Source organism: Bufo bufo, chromosome 4, assembly GCF_905171765.1.
Source record: "Bufo bufo chromosome 4, aBufBuf1.1, whole genome shotgun sequence".
NCBI classification, from domain to species: domain Eukaryota; kingdom Metazoa; phylum Chordata; class Amphibia; order Anura; family Bufonidae; genus Bufo; species Bufo bufo.
In genome coordinates, this window is record NC_053392.1 from 162384336 (window position 1) to 162408280 (window position 23945).

General features: G+C 44.2%; 1 protein-coding gene across 2 annotated transcripts in view; it reads right to left on the reverse strand.

Moving 5' to 3' along the window:
- The window catches only part of TRPC1 (transient receptor potential cation channel subfamily C member 1), a 193231-nt gene that overhangs the window by 125919 nt on the left and 43367 nt on the right, over nt 1-23945 (reverse strand). For both annotated transcript variants that reach the window (XM_040428059.1, XM_040428058.1), the window contains 4 exons: nt 23080-23282; nt 22835-22966; nt 14659-14854; nt 11777-12113 (listed from right to left, as the gene is read on the reverse strand). In XM_040428059.1, coding sequence (XP_040283993.1) covers nt 11777-12113; nt 14659-14854; nt 22835-22966; nt 23080-23282 — 868 coding nt within the window. The remainder of the gene's footprint in view (nt 1-11776; nt 12114-14658; nt 14855-22834; nt 22967-23079; nt 23283-23945) is intronic.

Here is a 23945-nt window from a genome sequence, read left to right on the forward strand (position 1 = left end):
AGATCCGGCAAAAAGTCTCTATACCGGAATTAAACGGATCAGTTGTATTTTGTATCCGTTCTGTTAGTATGCTGTCGTGTGAAATCAAAATGGAAAAAAAGCAAACCCATCACTAAATACATTGAAAGTCAATGGGTGACAGATCCAGGTTTTTTTTACGCTCCATTAAAAACTGATCTGTCACCATTGACTTACATTGTTTTCTGTGCTGGATCCATTTTTTTCTATTTTCATGACCAGACACAAAACTGCAACTTGCAGCGGTTTTGTGTCCGGTCACAAAACAGAATACTGCCGGAACATCCTGATGCATTCTGAAAGAATCTCTATTTCCACTCAGAATGCATGGGGACTAAACAGAAATGTTTTTTTCCAGTATTGAGATCCTCTGCCGGATCTCAATACCGGAAAAAAACAATGCAAGTGTGAAAGTAGCCTTAGGCCTCTTGCACACGAACGTGTGCGCCCCACGGCCGTGCTGCGGCCCGCAATTTGCAATGCACAAACACCAACTGTGGGGCATTCACTTTAATGGGTCTGAGATCCGCCCGTTTCGCTAAAAGATAGGACATGTTCTATCTTTTTTGCGTAACGGAAGTACGGGACGAAACCCCACGGAAGCACTCCGTAGTGTTCCGTAAGAGTTCCATTCCGCGCTTCTGTTCCGCATTTCCGGATTTGAGGACCCATTGAAATAAATGGACCCGCATCCGTGATGCGGAATGCTCACGGAACGGCGCCCGTGTATTGCGGATCCACAAATGCGGTCCGCAATACGGCAACAGAGCGCACGCGTTCGTGTGAAAGAGGTCTTAGGGAAATTAATCTTGTCTCTATCAGAATTTATTGGACTAATTGTAGGTACTTTGTACCTTTTTACTTGTTTTGTGGGTGACCATATGTTAGTTTTATATAGATTAAAGGGGTTGTCTCACTTCAGCAAATGGCATTTATAATGTAGACTAGAATTTATTTTCTCCCCCAAAAATCTATAAAATATTAAAAAGTGTGCCTCAGTGAGGACTGTTAGAGCAGATAACCATTGTATTAGAATTTTCCATACTGTGTCGTGGACACTGTAATTATCTACAGTATGTTGTGTTGCTAATTTGTGCACGTATTAGTTGTATTTAGATGGATTTATTTTATGGGATGAGTGTGCTGTTCTTGTCAAATTGAATTTCCGCACTGTATTATTTCTTGTTTTACCTATGTTGTTTCTATCCATTGTTCTCTACTGCCATCTGCTGGCCGGAATTTGTATGCTGCACGCCTCGTTCGTTGTCTATAAAGTTTTATCTCTGGGCGTGGTTTTAGCAGCCTTGGGCCTGGTCACTTCCTGTAGCCTTTTTCAGTGCTGCATCCTTTGTGACTGGAGACACACACCTCGGCTTGTGAAGGCATCAGTCTTTGACCAGCAGTTGCCTCAGCAGTTAGCCTCAGGAAAGACATCCACATCACATCATCTACTGCATTCCTGTATGTCATCACCGTATGTCACTGCTCTGGATCAAATAAACCCACGTTTGATTGCATCCTCATGTCTACGTCTGGATCCATCTAACCTGAGCATCTGCCGGTCCGGTCTGCTCCACTGCTTGGATACGAAGGTAGGCCAGTCACAAAGTCATTATCAGTTACACCTTCATTCGCCTTCATGTGGGGACACAACAGTCAAAAACTGCCTTAAAGCCTTATACTCCAGTCAATATCCGTCTGAATGTCCAATGCCCGGCTACAGGTTCCCTCAGAGCCCAGTGCCACACTCAGGAACCTCCCCTGCAACAGGCCCACTCGCAGCAAATCTGCCCAGCAACAGTGCATGTCCCATAAGCCTAAGGGGAAGCACGGCGTGTCCGCAGTAGATATACTCTCGCCTGGAAGTCCTCCACTACTCGCCAAGCCACTTTCTACATCCTATATTAACCCTTGCTCGCATGATATAAGAACTGTTCACGCACGCGGGGCCTCCCTCAAACCAAAACCCCGCAATTCACTCAGGACACCTTGGGAAACTCATCGGGGTGCCTCATCTGAGCCGCACAGCAATTTTCAACCCCCAATTCAAAAGTTCATTTTCTTAAAGAGACAGCGCACCTTAAATCAAAATGGCCGAAAAGGACCTCGTACAGTTCCCCAGTGATGAAATAAAGCAAATGCAACCTGATGCTGATCATTATGAAGAGCTGGAGGTAGAACCCACACTTCCAGCAGACCAAGTCACGCGACCAAGGCGCTCTCTCAAACCAACTATAAAGATCACAGAAAACTATCACACCATGAAAGATGAGCTATGTGACAACCTGGAAGAGCTATGGGAACGAGTTTCCTCCCTCATATCAGGACTTAAGTCCTCCTCAGGCGATGCCACCAGTTTACAAGTCGCCTTCGGGCGGCTGAACGCAGCCCATGAAAGATACAAGAGACTGTCCACAAGGTATATAACCTTTCTAAAAGACTCTAATATTGAAGAAGCCCCGTCAGAATCGTGCAAGGCAGAATCAATAGACAGACAAAGAGACGCCATGGTGCTGGACGCTAAAGATAAAGTGGAACTCCGCATCTCTCATTTGCAAGAAACTAGATCACACAGATCGCATTCGTCCAAACATTCCTTACGGTCCTACAGATCATCATGCTCTAGAAGCTCCGCCCTGAGCGACAGATTACTAGAGGCCCGCATAAATGCAGAGCAATCCAAAGTGAGGCGTTCCTTCACCGAAAAAGAAGTCCTTGCGAGGGCAGAAGCACAGACGGCGGCCAAGATGGCTGAAGCGGAGGCAGTAGCCAAGAGGGCAGAAGCAGAGGCGGTGGCCAAGAGGGCAGAAGCGGAAGCCAAGAGGGCAGAAGCGGAGGCAGAAGCCAAGAGGGCAGAAGCAGAGGCTCGAATAAAGATCCTTGAATCAGAGAGGGAAGAGGAAATTGCATTAGCAAAGGTAAGACTACTTGAGCAAGCATTGAGCCAAGGCTTTGATTCAGTCTGCTTGCCACCAGAGGAGATAGACGATCCAGTTGATCGCACCAGCGACTATGTACTGAAACAGTTATCTGCACCACCCCCAGTATGCAGTACTGTCCAAGCCAACAACACTGAAACCTCCAAGTCAGCTCTACCTGCAGTGCCAGCGATACCCACAGCACCCGAGCAATCCAATAACAGTCGCCCAGACGCACCCTCTCAAGGACAGTTATTACAGCAAGATGGCTACCAGGTGTTTCCTGGCCTACCTCCACAGCTCAAGCAGCAGTCATCAGAATCTACAGAGGCTAGACCACAGCTCAACCCTGCAGCAACATCATTCTACCCGGAAGCATCTCACCCTTTCACGCCACGCAACCTATACGCCCCAGGGGCATCACAAGTTGTCATGGCAACAAGCAGTGAGAAATCAGATATGTCTGAGTTTGCCAGGTTTATGGTGAGCAGAGAGCTAATTAACACCAGTCTCTCAAAATTTGATGACCGTGCGGAGAGCTACAGAGCCTGGAAGGCAACCTTCAAAGCTGCCATCGCCAACCTCAACCTAACCGCAGAGCAGGAGCTCGACCTCTTGATCAAATGGCTGGGCCCAGGCTCCACAAATCGCATCAAGAGCCTTAGAACTGTCTATGTGGGACAAGCAGAAGCAGGTCTCGCTGCAGCCTGGCAGAGACTCGAACGCACCTTTGGCAGTGCAGAAGCAATAGAGAAGGCACTATTCAGGAGACTGCAGAACGTCCCCAAGATCAGTCTCAAGGATGTCCACAAGCTTCAGGATTTAAGTGATTTGCTCATGGAACTGGAGCTCGCCAAAAGAGACCCTCGTCTGTCCGGGCTGTGCTACCTGGATACAGCCCATGGGGTGAACCCAATCGTCGTGAAGTTACCATACAGCCTGCTAGAGAAGTGGGCGGCATCAGTCTCAAGGTACAAAAGAGTGCATGACGTCACTTTTCCCTCATTTATTCATTTGTGTAGATTCATCGATGAACAGTCCCAGATGAGGAATGACCCCAGCCTTGACTTCCTGGAGTTCAATACTACAGCCTCAGTGACACCATCATCAAGGTATGAAAGTATTGTACATAAACACAGAGACTTTAAGAGCAGCGTGAATGTTAGAAAGACTAACCTACCATCATCTGCAGTACCCACTGGTAGACAGTACACTACCTCATCAGGAGACAAGGCCTTCAATCGTGAATGTCCCATTCATAAAAAACCACACTCACTGAACAAATGCAGAGGATTTAGATCCAAAACCATACAGGAGCGCAAGAAAGTCCTCACCGAGCTTGGGGTATGTTTCAGATGCTGCGCTTCATTGGAGCACATGGCTAAGGACTGTAAATCCATTATCAAGTGTGAGGAGTGTCATAGTGAAAGACATGCCTCAGCTATGCACCCAACTAAACTCACAAGGGATTCACCTGCTGTCGTCACCACCAGTCCTGCTCAAAGTCATGGCGGAGAGCCCCAGAACCACGCTAACACAGCCACTGCTGTTTCCTGCTCATGCTTGGACGTATGTGGGGAGGGCCAGAGTGAGAAATGTTGTGCCCGCATATGCCTAATCAAGGTCTACCCGGAGGGGCTACCAGAAAAGGCAGTAAAAATGTATGCCATCATTGACGACCAAAGCAACCGCTCCCTAGCAGGACCTAAATTCTTTGAAGCCTTTGGAATAAAGGGACCATCAGAACCCTACATCTTAAACCCCTGCTCGGGTCGCATAGAGACTAGCGGCAGGAGGGCACAAGGATTCATCGCTTGTTCCGTCAGTGGAAATACGGAAATACCTCTACCGACGCTGATCGAATGCGATCAAATACCCAACCATAGGGATGAGATTCCTACCCCGGAAGCTGCATTTCACCATCCACACCTAAGGCACCTAGCCAACGTTATCCCACCTATGGACAACAACGCCGAGATTCTACTCCTGCTTGGCAGAGACAATCTAAGGGTACACAAGGTGCGTCAACAGTGTAATGGTCCCGACTATGCACCATACGCCCAGAAACTAGACTTGGGATGGGTGGTCATAGGAAATGTATGCTTGGATCAACCAAGAATCCGCTCTTTCAAAACGTACGTGCGTGGAGATGGACGCACAACTTGCATTAAGCCTTGCCCTCATCACTATGAGGTGAAAGAGAAGCCTCCAGACCTCATACAACCACCTGACGACATTCCTCCCTTTGCCGACAACTTGGGAAGATTAGTCTTTCACACAAGCAAGGACGATGATAAAGTAGCTTTGTCAGTAGAGGACAGAGAATTTATCAAGATAATGGACAATGAGTTCCTTAAAGACGAAACCAATCACTGGGTTTCTCCATTACCCTTCCGAGCTACCAGGGTGAGACTCCCGAACAATAGGGAACAAGCTCTGTCTAGATTTAACTCTCTTCAACGTACCATGAATGAACAGTAAGCCTGAGATGAGAGAACACATCGTTGCCTTTATCGACAAAATATTCCGCAACAACCATGCAGAACCAGCTCCTTCCTTAGGGAAGAACGACGAGTGCTGGTACTTGCCTTCATTTGGAGTGTATCACCCACGGAAACCTAATCAAATTAGGGTTGTTTTCGACTCAAGTGCCAAACATCAAGGTGTATCTCTTAATGATGTCCTTCTCACAGGTCCTAATCTGACGAATAACCTAGTTGGAGTGCTGATGAGGTTCAGAAAAAAGCTCGTTGCCATCACCGCTGACATTGAACAGATGTTCCACTGTTTCGTAGTCAGAGAGGACCACCGGAATTTCCTCAGGTTTCTGTGGTACAAGAATAACGACACCAACGCAGAGATGGCAGAATATCGAATGAGGGTACACGTATTTGGAAACAGCCCTTCACCTGCCGTGGCAACTTACGGCCTTCGGCGAACTGCATTAGAGGGAGAATCAAAGTACGGTAAAGACGCCAGAGACTTTGTAGAAAAGGACTTCTATGTAGACGATGGACTCAAATCACTACCGACTGAAGAAGCGGCTATCGATCTGCTCAAAAGGACTCAAAGTATGTTGTACCAAGCTAAACTTAGACTACACAAAATTGCTTCAAACAGCCTGGCCGTTATGAGGGCCTTCGAATCAGGCGATCATGCACCAGGATTCAAGGACATAAACTTGGAACTGGACAGTCCACCTGTGCAGAGGAGCTTGGGCCTCAGATGGGATCTCTCAGCCGACTCCTTCGGTTTTCAGATAAGTTGTGCAGACAAGCCATTCACAAAACGAGGCGTCCTATCAGTGGTAAACAGCCTATTTGATCCGCTGGAATTTGTAGCGCCCATCACCATACAAGGTAAATCTCTACTGAGACAGTTTTCTGAAACAGTCAACGATTGGGATACCCCACTTCCCTCCGAGAAAGAGCAAAAATGGGAAACCTGGAAGCGATCCTTGTGTGCCTTGGATGAGATCCACATCCCGAGATGCTATATTAAAACCTCACTTTCCTCTAGCATAAAGAAAGAACTCCACATGTTCTCGGACGCCTCCACGGAGGCCATCGCAGCGGTTGCCTATCTGAAGGTGACAGAACCCAACAACCAAAACCACGTTGGATTCGTCTTTGGTAAGGCTAAGTTAGCCCCCAAGCCCGATCATACTATTCCCAGACTGGAACTTTGTGGGACCGTGTTGGCAGTGGAGATTGCGGATTTCGTACAACAAGAACTGGGTGTCGACATAGCCGAAGTCCAGTATTACACCGACAGGTCGTTTTAGGTTACATCCACAATCGGACCAAGCGATTTTATGTGTACGTTAGTAACCGCATAGAGAGAATCAGGAGGTCCTCCAAACCTGAACAATGGCACTACGTACCATCCGAACTTAATCCAGCAGATCACGCCACTAGGCCTATGTCTATAGGTTCCTTTACTAACTCTACTTGGCTTACAGGTCAGGAGTTTCTACTTGGAGAGGCGGACGAATGTGTACAGGAAGTTTTCAGCATCCAGGATCCGGATAATGATCCAGAAATCCGCGCTGAAGTTAGTGCATTAGTCACTGGAACAAAGCAAAACGCCAGCTTCGGTTGTCAGCGCTTTGAACGTTTCTCCAGTTGGATGAGACCCATCGAGAACGTCCCTGATGGGTGAACAGGACTGTATCAAGCTTCGCAGATCTTCTCCATTCCAAGTTGGAAAATAGGACTAATCTATGTTTTTGCATTCTAACAAGTTTTTTTTCTACAGGTTGTTTATATTTTATGGACATTCGTCATAGTGAAATCCCCAAAGTGAATTTCAGACGGGGAGTGTGCTGTTCTTGTCAAATTGAATTTCCGCACTGTATTATTTCTTCTTTACCTATGTTGTTTCTATCCATTGTTCTCTACTGCCATCTGCTGGCCGGAATTTGTATGCTGCACGCCTCGTTCGTTGTCTATAAAGTTTTATCTCTGGGCGTGGTTTTAGCAGCCTTGGGCCTTGTCACTTCCTGTAGCCTTTTTCAGTGCTGCATTCTTTGTGACTGGAGACACACACCTTGGCTTGTGAAGTCCTGACCTCAGTATACAGTCCTGACCTCAGTATCTGAGGAAAGGGATTTAGGAGTAATTATTTCAGAAGACTTAAAGGTGGGAAGACAATGTAATAGAGCAGCACGAAATGCCAGCAGAATGCTTGGATGTATAGGGAGAGGTATAAGCAGTAGAAAGAGTGAAGTGCTTATGCCGCTGTACAGAACACTGGTGAGACCTCACTTGGAGTATTGTGCGCAGTACTGGAGGCCATATCTCCAGAAGGATATAGATACTCTAGAGAGAGTTCAGAGAAGAGCTACTAAACTAGTACATGGATTGCAGGATAAAACTTACCAGGAAAGGTTAAAGGACCTTAATATGTATAGCTTGGAAGAAAGAAGAGACAGAGGGGATATGATAGAAACTTTTAAATACATAAAGGGAATCAACTCGGTAAAGGAAGAGAGCATATTTAAAAGAAGAAAAACTACCACAAGAGGACACAGTTTTAAATTAGAGGGGCAAAGGTTTAAAAGTAATATAAGGAAGTATTACTTTACTGAGAGAGTAGTGGATGCATGGAATAGCCTTCCTGCCGAAGTGGTAGCTGCAAATACAGTGAAGGGGTTTAAGCATGCATGGGATAGGCATAAGGCCATCCTTCATATAAGATAGGGCCGGGGGCTATCCATAGTATTCAGTATATTGGGCAGACTAGATGGGCCAAATGGTTCTTATCTGCCGACACATTCTATGTTTCATCAGTTTTTGACCAGCAGTAGCCTCAGCAGTAGCCTCAGCAGTTAGCCTCAGGAAAGACATCCACATGACAGCATCTACTGCATTCCTGTATTGCATCACTGTATGTCACTGCTCTGGATCAAATAAACCCACGTTTGATTGCATCCTCATGTCTACGTCTGGATCCATCTAACCTGAGCATCTGCCGGTCCGGTCTGCTCCACTGCTTGGATACGAAGGTAGGACAGTCACAAAGTCATTATCAGTTACACCTTCATTCGCCTTCATGTGGGGACAGAACAATGAGCTCTGAGGGACACTTTTGATGGGGAACAGTATTGTCTTACTTACCTTTGTTATAGTCACTAGTAGTGCCTTACTATCAAGTGCGGACACATAGATATTAGCAAAATTAATAAAATATTGTGAACAAAACGTTAACCATATTGAACGAGTGTGTAGAGAGCAGGATGCGTTTGTTTTAACCAGACACAAAGATATCAAGTATAATACAAAAGGACACACTGTACATCTGTGAAGCCTAGGAGAATGTTACAGAAGATGTCATCATCATCAGCTATGCATTTTAGTGCAATGAACAATTTCTGAGAATACCATCAAGAGGTAAAGAAATAAGTGAAATAGCAAATATCTTTTCCTGAGTTTAATTAATGGGTAAATTAGAAAATGATCCCGTCAGCGGAGGTACAGTCAGGTCCATAAATATTGGGACATCGACACAATTGTAACATTTTTGACTCTATACACCACCTCAATGGATTTTAAATGAAACAAACAAGATGTGCTTTAACTGCAGACTGTCAGCTTTAATTTGAGGGTATTTACATCCAAATCAGGTGAACGGTGTAGGAATTACAACAGTTTGCATATGTGCCTCCCACTTGTTAAGGAACCAAAAGTAATGGGACAATTGGCTTCTCAGCTGTTCCATAGGCAGGTGTGTGTTATTCCCTCATTATCCCAATTACAATGAGCAGATAAAAGGTCCAGAGTTCATTTCAAGTGTGCTATTTGCATTTGGAATCCGTTGCTGTCAACTCTCAAAATGAGATCCAAAGAGCTGTCACTATCAGTGAAGCAAGCCATCATTAGGCTGAAAAAACAAAACAAACCCATCAGAGAGAGAGCAAAAACATTAGGAGTGACCAAAACAACTGTTTGGAACATTCTTAAATAGAAGGAACGCATCGGTGAGCTCAGCAACACCAAAAGACCCGGAAGACCACGGAAAACAACTGTGGTGGATGACCGAAGAATTCTTTACCTGGTGAAGAAAACACCCCTCACAACAGTTGGCCAGATGAAGAACACTCTCCAGGAGGTAGGTGTATGTGTGTCAAAGTCAACAATCAAGAGAAGACTTCACCAGAGTGAATACAGAGGGTTCACCACAAGATGTAACCATTGGTGAGCCTCAAAAACAGGAAGGCCAGATTAGAGTTTGCCAAACGACATCTAAAAAAGCCTTCACAGTTCTGGAACAACATCCTATGGACAGATGAGACCAAGATGAACTTGTACAAGAGTGATGGGAAGAGAAGAGCATGGAGAAGGGAAGGAACTGCTCATGATCCTAAGCATACCACCTCATCAGTAAAGCATGGCGGTGGTAGTGTCATGGCGTGGGCATGTATGGCTGCCAATGGAACTGGTTCTCTTGTATTTATTGATGATGTGACTGCTGACAAAAGCAGCAGGATGAATTCTGAAGTGTTTCGGGCAATATTATCTGCTCATATTCAGCCAAATGCTTCAGAACTCCTTGGACGGCGCTTCACAGTGCAGATGGACAATGACCCAAAGCATACTGCAAAAGCAACCAAAGAGTTTTTTTAAGGGAAAGAAGTGGAATGTTATGCAATGGCCAAGTCAATCACCTGACCTGAATCCGATTGAGCATGCATTTCACTTGCTGAAGACAAAACTGAAGGGAAAATGTCCCAAGAACAAGCAGGAACTGAAGACAGTTGCAGTAGAGGCCTGGCAGAGCATCACCAGGGATGAAACCCAGCGTCTGATGATGTCTATGCATTCCAGACTTCAGGCTGTAATTGACTGCAAAGGATTTGCAACCAAGTATTAAAAAGTGAAAGTTTGATTTATAATTATTATTCTGTCCCATTACTTTTGGTCCCTTAACAAGTGGGAGGCACATATGCAAACTGTTGTAATTCCTACACCGTTCACCTGATTTGGATGTAAATACCCTCAAATTAAAGCTGACAGTCTGCAGTTAAAGCACATCTTGTTCGTTTCATTTCAAATCCATTGTGGTGGTGTATAGAGCCAAAAATGTTAGAATTGTGTCGATGTCCCAATATTTATGGACCTGGCTGTATATATTAACATCACATTAAAGCGGACCCGTCGCTTCTCCTGACATGTCGGCGTTAGTAGCTACTTGCATACTCCATGCAATAAGAATTCTGGAGCATCTATTCTTACAACTCTATGTTGTTCAAGTGCTCTATTCAGGGCTGGGACAAGGCCATTTGGTGCCCAGGGCGAAGATGGCAAACTGCGCCCCCCCCCCCCCCCCCCCCCCGTTTTTAAGAAAAAAATTAGTTTGTTATTTGTATTACATTATTTTCTTACTTTTTACAGTCTGTGTGTGAGTAGCAGCTAGTGAAGGCAGGCTCCTCGTGGCTTGTTCCTCACGCGCCGACACAGCTCCCTGTAGGCTGCGCGAGTCCACCCTCTCTCACCTCACACCTCGCCTCCGGCGTGAGCCGCAGTCGGCACAAAATTCATAGGGGGAGAGAAGGAGCAGCGCTGACATGGCTGGTGTAGGCGGGTGCAGGAGCGCACTCAGCACAGCAAGCACAGCAAGTGGCGCTTGGCTAATGTGGTACAGTGAAGCTGTACACTGCTGGCACTTCACCTGCGCCCCCCTCCTGTCCGCAAATGGTAGCGCCCAGGGCACCCGCTCCTTCGGCCCCTGCCTTGTACCGGCCCTGGCTCTATTACTCCTGTTATAAATGTTTTGAATAATGGTACCACGCAGTCTGCCACTGGCCACTGGATAGTGTTGGTCTGAGCAATGACACCCTTCATTGGCAATACCCAGCTGTACCTTTATTCAGAAACTTCTAGCAGGAATAATAGAGGAATGACACAATATGGAGTTATGAAAATAGATGCTCCAGAATTTTACATTCATGTGGTAATACATTTACGTACAAAAACAGACATGTCAGGAGTGGTGACAGGTCCTCTTTAAATAGAAATGCCAATGCATCAATTTAGATTATTCTTAAAGGGGTTGTCCAGGATTTTTCAAGGGCCATAAATATCCAACATCCCTGCTAATCAGCTGATCCAGAATAGCTTCCGCACCCGAGGTCAGAACCAGAATCACACAGCTCTGTTGGATGAAAGTGTGTGGTTCTGGTGTTGACTTCAGACGCCAGAGCTACTGTAGAACAGCTGATTGCGGGGGAAGTGGGGTGTCAGAACCCTGCCGACCAGACATTGATTGCCTGAGGACAGGACATCACTTATAAAACCCAAGACAACCCCTTTAAGGTAAAACAAGCACAACTCTTTGCTTACCTATGAGCCATATAATGAGCAGGTAGTCTATTCTCTCCAAGGCTGGTCCCATAGTGTTCTTCTTATCTTCATTGTAGACTAGGGAATACAAGTTAAGGAGTAGTAGGAAAGTAAAGTAAGATGCCCCATGGATGATAAACTTCATGAAAGGTGTGTGGATCATTCGGCCGACTTGTGTCTTTGGGGCTAGCAGATAGCACAGAGAAAGGATTGGCCAGCAAATCCCCACTGTGAGGACAATCAATATCTTCTTGCAGGTGTGCTTCCTTCTGTAGCTCGCTAACTGTCCAAACCAGACTGTGTTGAGGAACTGTTGGCAGTTGGATTGTGATACAAACTGAAATAACAAAAATATGCCACAAAAAAATTTGAATTCAGCATAAAATTGTTTCGTGTTGTGTAAATGACGTATACTCATATCCTCCTAACTCAACAATTATGGTAATTTAAAGGGCATCTGTCAGCAGGATTGACAGGTGTTATGATGTTTCAATCAAAGTGCAAAGACCGCAGAAGTTGCAGAGAGAGCAGAGCCTCTAGGTGTAATGATAACTCCCCTGTTGCTCCTAGATGCTCATTTGCATATATTAACACTTAATTTTTCTCAGCAATATGGACACATATAAACATGGGACCAACACAGATGTCTTCAGCTGCCAAGAGCACATGTAACAGGTCATCCAGTGTCATGTTTACAAATCTGCTGACCTGTTACATTAAAGGGGTTGTCTCATCATGGACAATGGGGGCATATCGCTAGGATATGCCCCCATTGTCTGATAAGTGCGGGTCCCACCACTGGGACCTGCACCTATATCGAGAATGGAGCCCCGCAAGGTGGTGGTTGGAGGACTTTGGTCTAGCTACCACCAAGCTGGCTCCCCATAGAAGTGAATGGGAGCGTACAGCGCATGCACGGCCCCCGCTCCCATTCATTTCTATGGGGCTGACGGAAATAGCCGGGCCAGCTCTGGGCTATTTTCGCCGTCCCCATAGAAAATGAATGGAGGGCGGCTGCGAGCTCCACAGTGCGCCCTCCTTCCCTTGCGGGGCTCCGTTCTCGATATAGGTGCGGGTCCCAGCGGTGGGACCTGCATCTATAAGACAATGGGGGCATATCCTAGCGATATGCCCCCATTGTCCATGATGAGACAACCCCTTTAAGAGTTCTGGCTATGCCATAATGGCCACACATGATTATCACTTCTGTCTTCAGTGTCTTACATACAGTTGTAGTAAGCACCATCTGTACAGATTTAGGCAGTACTGTGCTGTTCTGATTTAGGGGACAGCCATACATCGCAGGTCCTCTGTGGCTTTTCTGCAATCTGGCCAAAATCCATGGCAAAATAAAATAATATGGAGTTTGCTGCAGATCTTGGTGAAAGTGCTGCCAATTTGGATTTCAAAAACCACACCGCGTGTGAAGTTATGTGCGGATTTTGTTGCGGAAAACATCCAGTGTGTAAATGAGATTTGTCAAAATCTCTTCCATTTTGTAAATGATGAGGATTGTCCGCACACAGTTCCATTACTGAAAATCCACAGCAGTTATGGAAGCCAAAACCAAGAGTGGACTCAAAAATGAGGAGAAATTAAATCTGTCCTGTATACTTTCGCTCCTTTTATGATCCACTCCAGATTTGGGCTCCCAAAACTGCCTCAGGAAACCTGACCATGTGACCGTACCCCACCTCAGTATTAGGGCTCAAGCACACGGCCGTAGCAGTATTTGCGATTTGCAAATTGCAGGTCCACAAAACAGGGATACAGGCCATTGAAAATGAGGAACGGAACATCCGGCCCTCTAAAGAACTGTCCTATCCTCGTCCATAATACAGACAAGAATAGGACATATTCTTTTTTTTTTTGAGCTGTGGGATAGACATATGGATGTGGACGTCCGCATCCTTTGCAGCCCCTTTAAAGTGAATGGGTCCGTATCTGATCCCAAAAAAATGTGGATTGAATACGGACAAAAACAATGGTCGTGTGCATGAGCCCTTTGAAAGGCGCACCATTCATACTTAATGCAGATAATGCTTGCTACGTCTGTATGTCAAGACAAGTAGTTTCTACAACATTACCACAGAATGACTGCCACACAAGATTGAATTCGTTTGTACATCTAAAGTTCTGGAGTCAAGTAGTGTAGTGCTCATTTTCTGTGATTTTGTTACATATATTTTATGATTGCTTCAATTTTTTATACACACTGAATGTATAGTCAGAACATATAAACTTCGGTGTCCAAAAATCACAAACTTTTCTGACTCTTTTGTGGTTTTGGGCGGTGCTGGGCAGAGGAGATCCAGCGCATTTATTCCCATCTACACACGGAAACTGAAATGTACATCAGCTTCCTTGGTGGCAAAAATGTCAGATGCGACAAAATTATTATGAGACGTGTGGCTCTTAATAATTGTGAAGCATCTGACACCAGTGGGGATAGATTAAAACATGTAACACTGGTCTTAATAATAGATCACTATTCTAAAAAAAAAACAAAAAAACAACTCATGATACCCATTTTTGGAGACAGCCAACTGCATAGGAAAACACAGTCGGCTGCCCTTTTCTATCTCCAGTAAGGCGAAATGAACAGTCTAGAATTTATGGACATGTTTGTGCCAAGAACATTTCCCAAGTTTACCCAGAATATACACTGCAGTGGAAATAGATTGCTGTGAATAGTTTTTCTCATTATAGTTTCTTCTGAGATAGGGTACGGCCACACAGTCACGTTTTCTGGTGCAGTTTTTTAAGCCAAAATAAGGTGTGCACCATGAAAGGAAAAAGATTATTAAGAACAGATTCAATTTCTCTTTTCTTCAAAAACCACATCAAAGAACTTAAACTTGTGCTCATCCGCATACACCTACTTCTTTTTGATTGTATTTGATTGCCAGCTTTAAACGGCTTAGGTTCATCCGCTCTTCAAGCAGTCCCCTCTTATCCACTGGTTCATCACTGGACTGATGGTTTAAGATCACTTCCAGCTCCCTGGAATTCCTGGCTTGAGCCAACAAGTCCTTTGCAAAGGTCTTACACTTTTGAGCAAGCTCTTCATAATCATTCCTGAAGGATTCAGAACAGAAAAAAAAAGTTTTTTATTGAATGAACATGTGTAATCTAGAGTTAGGTACATCAATCTTAGGATGCATTAAGGGCTGGTTTCATGGAGTGTTTTGGCTGTGCCTCAGTATGCTGCCATGGATATTTACTGTGTTGTATGGTATTTTTTGTTTAAAAATGACATGCAATTTTTAAACAAAAATGCTGCAAAAATCTATGGAAGAAATATCACAAAATCAGCAAATGTAAACATAACCTAAAATCAGTAATCAATGAAAACGAAAAAAACATCCTACATGATATGATCAATAAATATGCAGATGTACATGGTCACAATTAAAAAAAAAATCACCGAAAATAATAGCACTCACATAACAATAGATACAAAAATTATATATAAACTAAAACTTCATTCTGATAAAAGAGACTCTAAGCCAATATATTTTGATCACAACACATCTGTGCCCGCCTACCACGGCAAGGTGATCTTGGTCAGGCAGGGCCTTACTCTATTGAATACCTATCTCTGTACCATGAGACATATACATTTAGAAAAGCTGACCCTGCACATATACTGTGCTGCTACTTGTAACGTCTGAGTGCATTCAGAGGCTGCAGCGGTGACCTGCTCCCCTTGTGTCATTACAACTGGTCATGGAACACAAGGGGAGCAGGTCACAGCTGTGGCCTGTGATTGGCTGCAGGGGTCACAATGGATGTTGCTTTCTGCGCTGCAGGGAGAGGAAGAGCCGGCCCTAGAGCATTAGACACAGAACCCAGCGGCGGAGAACAGGTATGTATGATCTCCTCTATGGGTTGGCCACTCTGGGAGGCCTTTATTAGTCTTGGATAACCCTTTCTGCCTGTAAATGGTAAGGTTTTTGCCTCCCATACAGCAGCTCCTGGGTTCCTGGGTTAGGGAACCTGTTGTTAAAGAGGATCTGTCACAACCAACTGCAGAGCAATCTGCTATCTCTGTATACACACTTACACAGAGAATGCTATCAATCACTGATAACACCTCCCCTGTGTACAACAATCAGTGACTGACAGCTATCTCTGTATAAACACTTACACAGAGAATACTATCAATCACTAATAACACCTCCCCCGTGTACAGCTATCAGTGATTGACAGCTATCTCTGTATACAGACTTACACAGAGAATGCTATCATTCACTGATAACACCTCCTCTGTGTACAGGTATCAGTGACTGACAGCTATCTCTGTATACACACTTACATGGAAAATGTATTTATTTATTATACTCACTTTTATAGTGCTGACATATTCCAGAGATGAGCATCAACCTGTCCCCAGTGGGGCTCACAATCTAAGTTTGCTATGCGCCAATCCTGTCAAACACCCCCTGTCAGTATAGAGTCCTTAAATATCAGAAATAAGGGTCTGGCTATGACATTACTTAATTCTCTTAGGATACGGGGGTGTATGCCATCTGGTCCTGGCGATTTGTCTATTTTAATCTTTTTAAGACACCGCTGTACTTCTTCCTGGGTCAGACAGTGCGCTTTTAATGGAGAATTTACTTTTCCATTCTGCATTTCATGTGACAGTTTATTTTCTTCAGTGAATACAGTGGAGAAAAAAATATTAAATAGCTTTGCTTTCTCCTCATCGCTCTCTGCAACTCCCCCCTCATTACTCTGTAAAGGGGCGACACCTTCCGATTTATACTTTTTACCATTTATATAATTGAAGAACATTTTAGGGTTAGTTTTGCTCTCCTTGGCAATTTATCTCTCAGTCTCTAGTTTGGCTGCTTTTATTTGTTTTTTACATATTCAGTTTTTTTCCTTATAGTTTTTCAGTGCTTCCTCGCTACCCTCATGTTTTAGTGATTTAAATGCTTTCTTTTTATCATTTATTGCTTTCTTTACAGTTCTATTTATCCACATTTGTTTTTTTCTTGTTCCTTAACCTTTTATTCCCATAAGGTATGTATCTCCCACAATTCGATTTTAGGATGCTTTAAAAAATATCCAATTTTGTGGCTGTATTTTTATTTTTGAGGACTTTGTCCCAGTTAGTTAGGCCTATGGCCTCTCTTAGTTGGCGAAATTTTGGTTTGGTATTTTTGTTCCTCCCTGAAGAAACACTCTTTTGAATGACAATTGGAAGGTTATTTATGGTCATTATTTCCCAGGTGTCCCCCAACCTGCACATTGGTTGTTCTGTCAGGTCTATTGGTTAATACTAAGTCCAGTATAGCCATCCCTCTAGTCGGGTCCTGAGCCAGTTGGGAGAGGTAATTGTCTTTGGTTATTGAAAAGAACCTGTTTCCTTTATGAGATGTACATGTTTCAGTTTCCCAGTCTATATCTGGGTAGTTGAAGTCCCCCATAATAACGACCTCATTATGATCTGCCGCCTTGTCTATCTCGTTTAGTAGCAGATTTTCTGTGGACTCTGGTATATTAAGTGGTTTATAATAAACTCCTATTTGTATTTTATTATTCTTTTTGCCTCCATGTATTTCTACCCACAGTAACTCCACATGTTCATGTCCCTCACTTATATCTTCCCAGAGTGTTGGCCTTAGACAGGACTTTACATAAAGCCAGACCCCTCCCCCTCTCCGGTTTTGGTGATCCTTTCTAAACAGACTGTAACCCTGTACATTAACCGCCCAGTCATAGCTATCATCCAGCCATGTCTCAGTTATTGCCACTCCTCACACATCACTAATTCCAGTTCACCAGTTTTATTAGTCAGGCTTCTGGCATTAGTACACATACAATTAAGAGGTTTATGTATATTTTTTTCCCTACACCTTTCCTTCTGAACTGTTCTAGTCCCTCCTTCCATTCCTCCCCCAGTCCCATTACCTTGCCCCCGGTCTCTATCTTCACTATCTTCCCATCCTATAATGTAATTACCCTCCCCCAGTGACGTTCCTCCAATAGAGGCAGACCACGCAGCTGCCATGGGGCCCCTGGGGGAAGGGCCCCACAGTGGAGGATAGGCCCCACCCACTAATTGCAGTTGTATAGCTACCTGAAAAGAGAATGTGAGAAGTGGTGAAGGACCTTTGGTGATGTCATCAACTATGTGACCAGTGCAGGAAGCCAAATAATAGCAGAGTAGCAGAAGTCTGAAGGACCTTTAGTAATGTCATGGTCATGTAACCAGTGCAGAGGACTGGTGAAAACTCTGTGTGGATGTCGCTGTGAAGGGGTGGAGCTTCTGTATGGTGCCTGCTGGAGGAGAGGTTAGTGGTGTCCAGGGATAAACCATATAACATCCTATAAAAGCTGGGAGTTGTAGTTCTGTCCTGTCCATGTAATTTCAACTTATGCCCTAGTACAGTCTGGTAATGCTGGGAGTTATAGTTCACTCATACTTCCTCTCTGTAATGTATACTGATGCCCCATAATAAGTCTGGCCATACTGGGGGTTATAGTTATTTCCTTTTAAAGCTCCCACCTAGTACAACTGGATGATGTCCTATAATAATCTGGACATGCTGGGAGTTGTAGTTCTCTCTTCTTAGGCTGGGTTAACATCACCGTTTAGTTTTCCATTTTGCGTGCAGGACTTTTTTCCGTCTAAATAATGGATCTCAGACAGAAATGGCATAAAAGGATGCCAAATATGCAGACCTGATGCTTGAAATACAGGATGTTTTTTTCTTTATTTTTCTCTTCTTCTGACGGATCAGAAGAGTTTAAGACTAAACAGTAATGTGAACCCGGCCTAATTCTCTCTCTGTGTAATATCCACTTTTATCCAATATTAACAGCCTGGACATGCTGGGAGTTGTAGTTCTCTCCACTTTTACCTCTCTCTGTGATGCCCCCTAATTTCCAATAATAACAATCTGGTGATGATGAGACTTGTAGTTCCCTTGTCACTATTATAATGTTCTGCAGCTTCTGAGGTGTGTATTAGGCTTTGTTCACATCTGTTCTGGTGACTGTTCTACCTGTCATAGGAGCACAACAGCGCAATTTACGGATCTGGCACTTCTTGGACGACAACACCTGTTGGATCCCACTGACTATGATGAGATCTAATGGGTTCCATCTGCCAGGTTATAAAATTGTGTCCAGCATTTATGATCTGATCTGCGAATGAGGCCCCAAAACAGATGTGATCAAAGCCTTATATGTTCTCTAGCATCATTATGCTGTTCTGCAGCAGCTGAGATGTGTGTTATGAGGTTCTGCAGCAGCTGAGGTGTGTATTAGGAGGTTCTGAAGCAGCTGATGTGTGTATTATAAGGTTCTGCAACAGCTGAGGTGTCTATTATGAAGTTGTGCAACAGCTGAGGTGTGTATTAGGAGGTTCTAAAACAGCTGAGGTGTATATTAGGAGGTTCTACAGCAGCTATGGTGTGTATTATGATGTTCTGCAGCAGCTGAGGTGTGTATTAGGAGATTCTGCAGCAGCTGAGGTGTGTATTAGGAGGTTCTGCAGCAGCTGATGTGTGTATTATAAAGTTCTGCAGCAGCTGCGGTGTGTATTAGGAGGTTCTGCAGCAGCTGATGTGTGTATTATGAAGTTCTGCAGCAGCTGATGTGTGTATTATGAAGTTCTGCAGCAGCTGAGGTGTGTATTATGAAGTTCTGCAGCAGCTGAGGTGTGCATTATGAAGTTCTGCAGCAGCTGAGGTGTGTATTAGGAGACAATGTAATAAGGCAGCACGAAATGCCAGCAGAATGCTTGGATGTATAGGGAGAGGTATAAGCAGTAGAAAGAGTGAAGTGCTTATGCCGCTGTACAGAACACTGGTGAGACCTCACTTGGAGTATTGTGCGCAGTACTGGAGGCCATATCTCCAGAAGGATCTAGATACTCTAGAGAGAGTTCAGAGAAGAGCTACTAAACTAGTACATGGATTGCAGGATAAAACTTACCAGGAAAGGTTAAAGGACCTTAACATGTATAGCTTGGAAGAAAGAAGAGACAGAGGGGATATGATAGAAACTTTTAAATACATAAAGGGAATCAACTCGGTAAAGGAGGAGAGCATATTTAAAAGAAGAAAAACTACCACAAGAGGACACAGTTTTAAATTAGAGGGGCAAAGGTTTAAAAGTAATATAAGGAAGTATTACTTTACTGAGAGAGTAGTGGATGCATGGAATAGCCTTCCTGCAGAAGTGGTAGCTGCAAATACAGTGAAGGGGTTTAAGCGTGCATGGGATAGGCATATGGCTATCCTTCATATAAGATAGGGCCAGGGGCTATCCATAGTATTCAGATATATTGGGCAGACTAGATGGGCCAAATGGTTCTTATCTGCCGACACATTCTATGTTTCTATGTTCTGCAGCAGTCAGAGAAACATCAGTTGTGAGTGGATTAAATCCTTTAGTTTTTTGTGTCTGTCCCTGTCCTATTCCTCTGCTAGCACGCGTCGTACTGTGACCTGACTGACCAGTCCGGACCTGACCTGATCCAGCAGTGTCACCAGTCCAGACTCCAGTCCAGCTCGGTGAAGATCTGCCCCCGGCCCCGACCGCGCTCTGCCAGCAGCACAGACAGTAAGTCAGTATTGGGGAGGAGGTGAAACAGGAGCAGGCACAGTCCATGGGGGAAGGATGGCACACTATATAAAAAGTAGCAGCAGTGGGCACAGTCCATGGGCAAGGATGGCACACTATATAAAAAGTAGCAGCAGTAGGCACAGTTCATTAGGTAAGGCTAGGTAATCACTTGTGATAAAATTTTGGTATTCTGTTCCAGCATACCAGCAGAATTCCAGAATCGCCAGATCCAGCATATGCCAAACACTGCTGGCACAATCATGGGTTTATTCGAGATCCGGCATGCAGCAGTGTTTTGCCCGTTTTTTCCAGAACATGCAATGGAGGCTTCTGCTGGAACCTCTGCAGCAGATGTGCACATACCCTAAGGGGTGCTATGGGTCACTTACAAGGGAGCCCAATTCAGATTCTTGCCATGGGGGTTTCTATGTATGCCCCTGCCTTCCCCCCAGTCCCTAGTTTAAACATTCCTCCAACCTCCTAGCCATCTTCTCCCCCAACACAGCTGCCCCTTCCCCATTGAGGTGCAGCCCATCCCTACGATAGAGCGTCTAGCAGACAGAGAAGTCGGCCCAGTTCTCCAGGAACCCAAACTCCTCCTTCCTGCACCAGTTTTTGAGCCACTTGTTAATCTCCCTAATCTCCCGCTGCCTTTCTTCTGTGGCTCGTGGTACAGGCAGTATTTCGGGAAAACACTACCTTTGAGGTCCTTGCCCTAAGCTTGTCATTGGTTCTGATATGGACCATGACTGCTGGATCTTCTCCAGCCCCTCCCAGTATTCTGTCAACCCAATCCGTGATGTGTCGAACTTGAACGCCAGGAAGACAACACACCGTTCGACGATCCTGGTCTTTGTGACAGATCGCCCTATCTGTACCCCTAATAATTGAGTCTCCCACTACCAGCACCTGTCTGGCCTGCCCTGCTCTCCTGGTCCCCTGCTTACTGGAGCTGACATTCCCCTGACTGGCAGAGGAAGGGTCCGGCTGCAGCAGTGCTCTCCCTGAACTGACATTCCCCTCATCTGCCAACCTTGCAAACTTGTTGGGATGTGTCAGATCAGGTCTAGCCTCCCTGGCACTCTTCCATCTACCCCGCTTTCTAACTGTTATCCAGCTAGCTACCTCACTTTCCTGAGCCTCCTCGCTACCACCGTCCCCCACATCTACCCCATAGAGTGCTTGCTCAGCGTCAACGCTTCTCAGTGTTAAAACTTGCCCGGTTAGATACATGATGTGCGATACCAAACATTCACTTTGCTCACATTTTGAACAAAGATATGCACTCTCAAACGGCTGTTCCAGGACTGCATACATTAGACAAGCTGTGCACTGGACTGTGCTGTCAATAATGGAACACATACTAAATGGGGATTACGCAAGAAAAGAGAAAAAATACAATATAGTGCAGTGCAAAGAATCTAATTTACTGTAGTCCTCTCCTAAAGTCCCTGAATCTCAAGTCATGTAATCTACAGGTTAAACTCGAAAAATTAGAATATCGTGAAAAGTTCATTTATTTCCGTAATGAAACTTAAAAGGTGAAACTAATATATGAGATAGACTTATTACATGCAAAGCGAGATATTTCAAGCCTTTATTTGTTATAATTTGAATGATTATGGCTTACATCTTATGAAACCCCGAAGTCCCAATTTTCAGGTACCCTTTGCTCAGGGGGTATGGATTAATTAGCTGACTAGAGTGTGACACTTTGAGCCTAGAATATTGAACCTTTTCACAAAATTCTAATTTTAAGCTGCATTAATGCAATTCCTTTGCACGATATTCTAATTTTTCGAGTTTCACCTGTAAAGTCACACACTTAATACAAACACACGAACTCTCACAAACTCGTGTTGTTTGTCTGCTTGTATAAGTGCAGCTCTCAAACCAGACAGCTTTTTTCCCTCTGCATTCAAACACACATAATAGTGTGTTTCTCACTGTCACTAGTGCAGCTCATCTTCAATATTCATTGCACCCTGCTCAAAGCAAAATGACTCCCCCAGAGAGGCACCACCCTGTTGCATGCTGCTTACATCTTTTCCCACAGTATGCAACCATGTCCAGGCTCTTACCCTACTTGTGCCATACCTTTTTAATCTGTGTAAAGCTCAGATTAGCACATAAGATAACATATCATATTACATATCAACACAGAGGGCACACATATGTGTGGGGAATAATTTTGTACATCATAGTCACATCTCAGGTCAACATTTCAGCTTAGGTTAAGTGGCCACTGTAAGAGGGTAAAAAGGTAACCTGTTGCAACTAGTTAACTATGAAGGATACATGCTTATCGTCATCTCAAAGAGGTTACACTGCATTTTTACATTGAGAACAATGGTCAATGTCCATATCCATGCACAGGGCAGCCAGCATGTCCACGGTTTGTGTCTACCAAAGAAAGATCATAGCAGTCATTTACTGATTCTGTATAAAATAGAGAAGAATCTTGTTGCTTACCTAAATTCTACCTCCACAAGACTCAGTTCCTTCAAATCTGCACTGAGCTCGAATGCCCGTAAAATAGGATCTTCTTCGGTCAACATGATTAGGGCTGGACTGGCCAAGCATCGGTAAATGTCAAGCCGAAATCTGCAATAAACATATGTGACATATGAATAGCTGCTACAATATAAAGTGTATTCTACGCAATATTTAATTGATGACATAATTGACTGATCCCGGACATCTTTAAGAGTCCTAACCTGGAGTGTCTTAGACTGTCCTTCTTATTCTTGGCTGTACACAGGGTACATTCACAGCCTACAGCATGAGGTTTTGGAAGAGAGACATCTTGTTTTAAGAGCATTGTCAGGATCTCATAGTTGTTTCTGTGAGCAGCTAAAATAACAGGAGCCACATCCATGGTTGTGGAATACTCTGGATTCTGTATACGCTCCATGAGTTTCTGCAATAAGAAGCAGATGTTAAAAAGCATAACATTTAATATATTCTCTAAGAAAAAAGAATCTATGATAAATAATGCAGCATGCTTACAAGGTCCATCCTAGGTGGGTAGTAATAATGCTATAAAATCTGTTAAAGGGGTGTCCCACAAAAAGAATTCTACATTTTGTAAACCAGTACCTGAATCTAAATACTTCTGCAATTTGCATAGATTTAAATATTAAGTATACCCACTGAGTTATTTAATAAAATCTATCTCTATAGTGCCACCTGCCATTTGTTATTTTCCTTATTTCTCTGTCCACCTCAGTAACATCACTGAGGTGGACACACATGCTCAGTTCCATCCTTCAGCTACTACCAGTTATATCTTCTGTTAGAAGAGGAGACAGTTAAAGGAAGATACCTGCACCGCAAAGGACACATCACCTGAGAAAGGACACGCACCTGAGCTGCCATCTTGAAAGAAATCTAGCAATTGAAGCAATGATTGGGAGATTTCTGGATCCATATGAGGTACAGGGCTGGTTCTAGCTTTGTTAGAAAGAGATTGCCATGTACTCATAGGCCAACCCCTTTAATATATGGATAATATTATACTCAGAGAAAAATAGAAAACAGTCCAGAAACCTTGACTTTATTGTGTCTAGGACTATTACCTTGA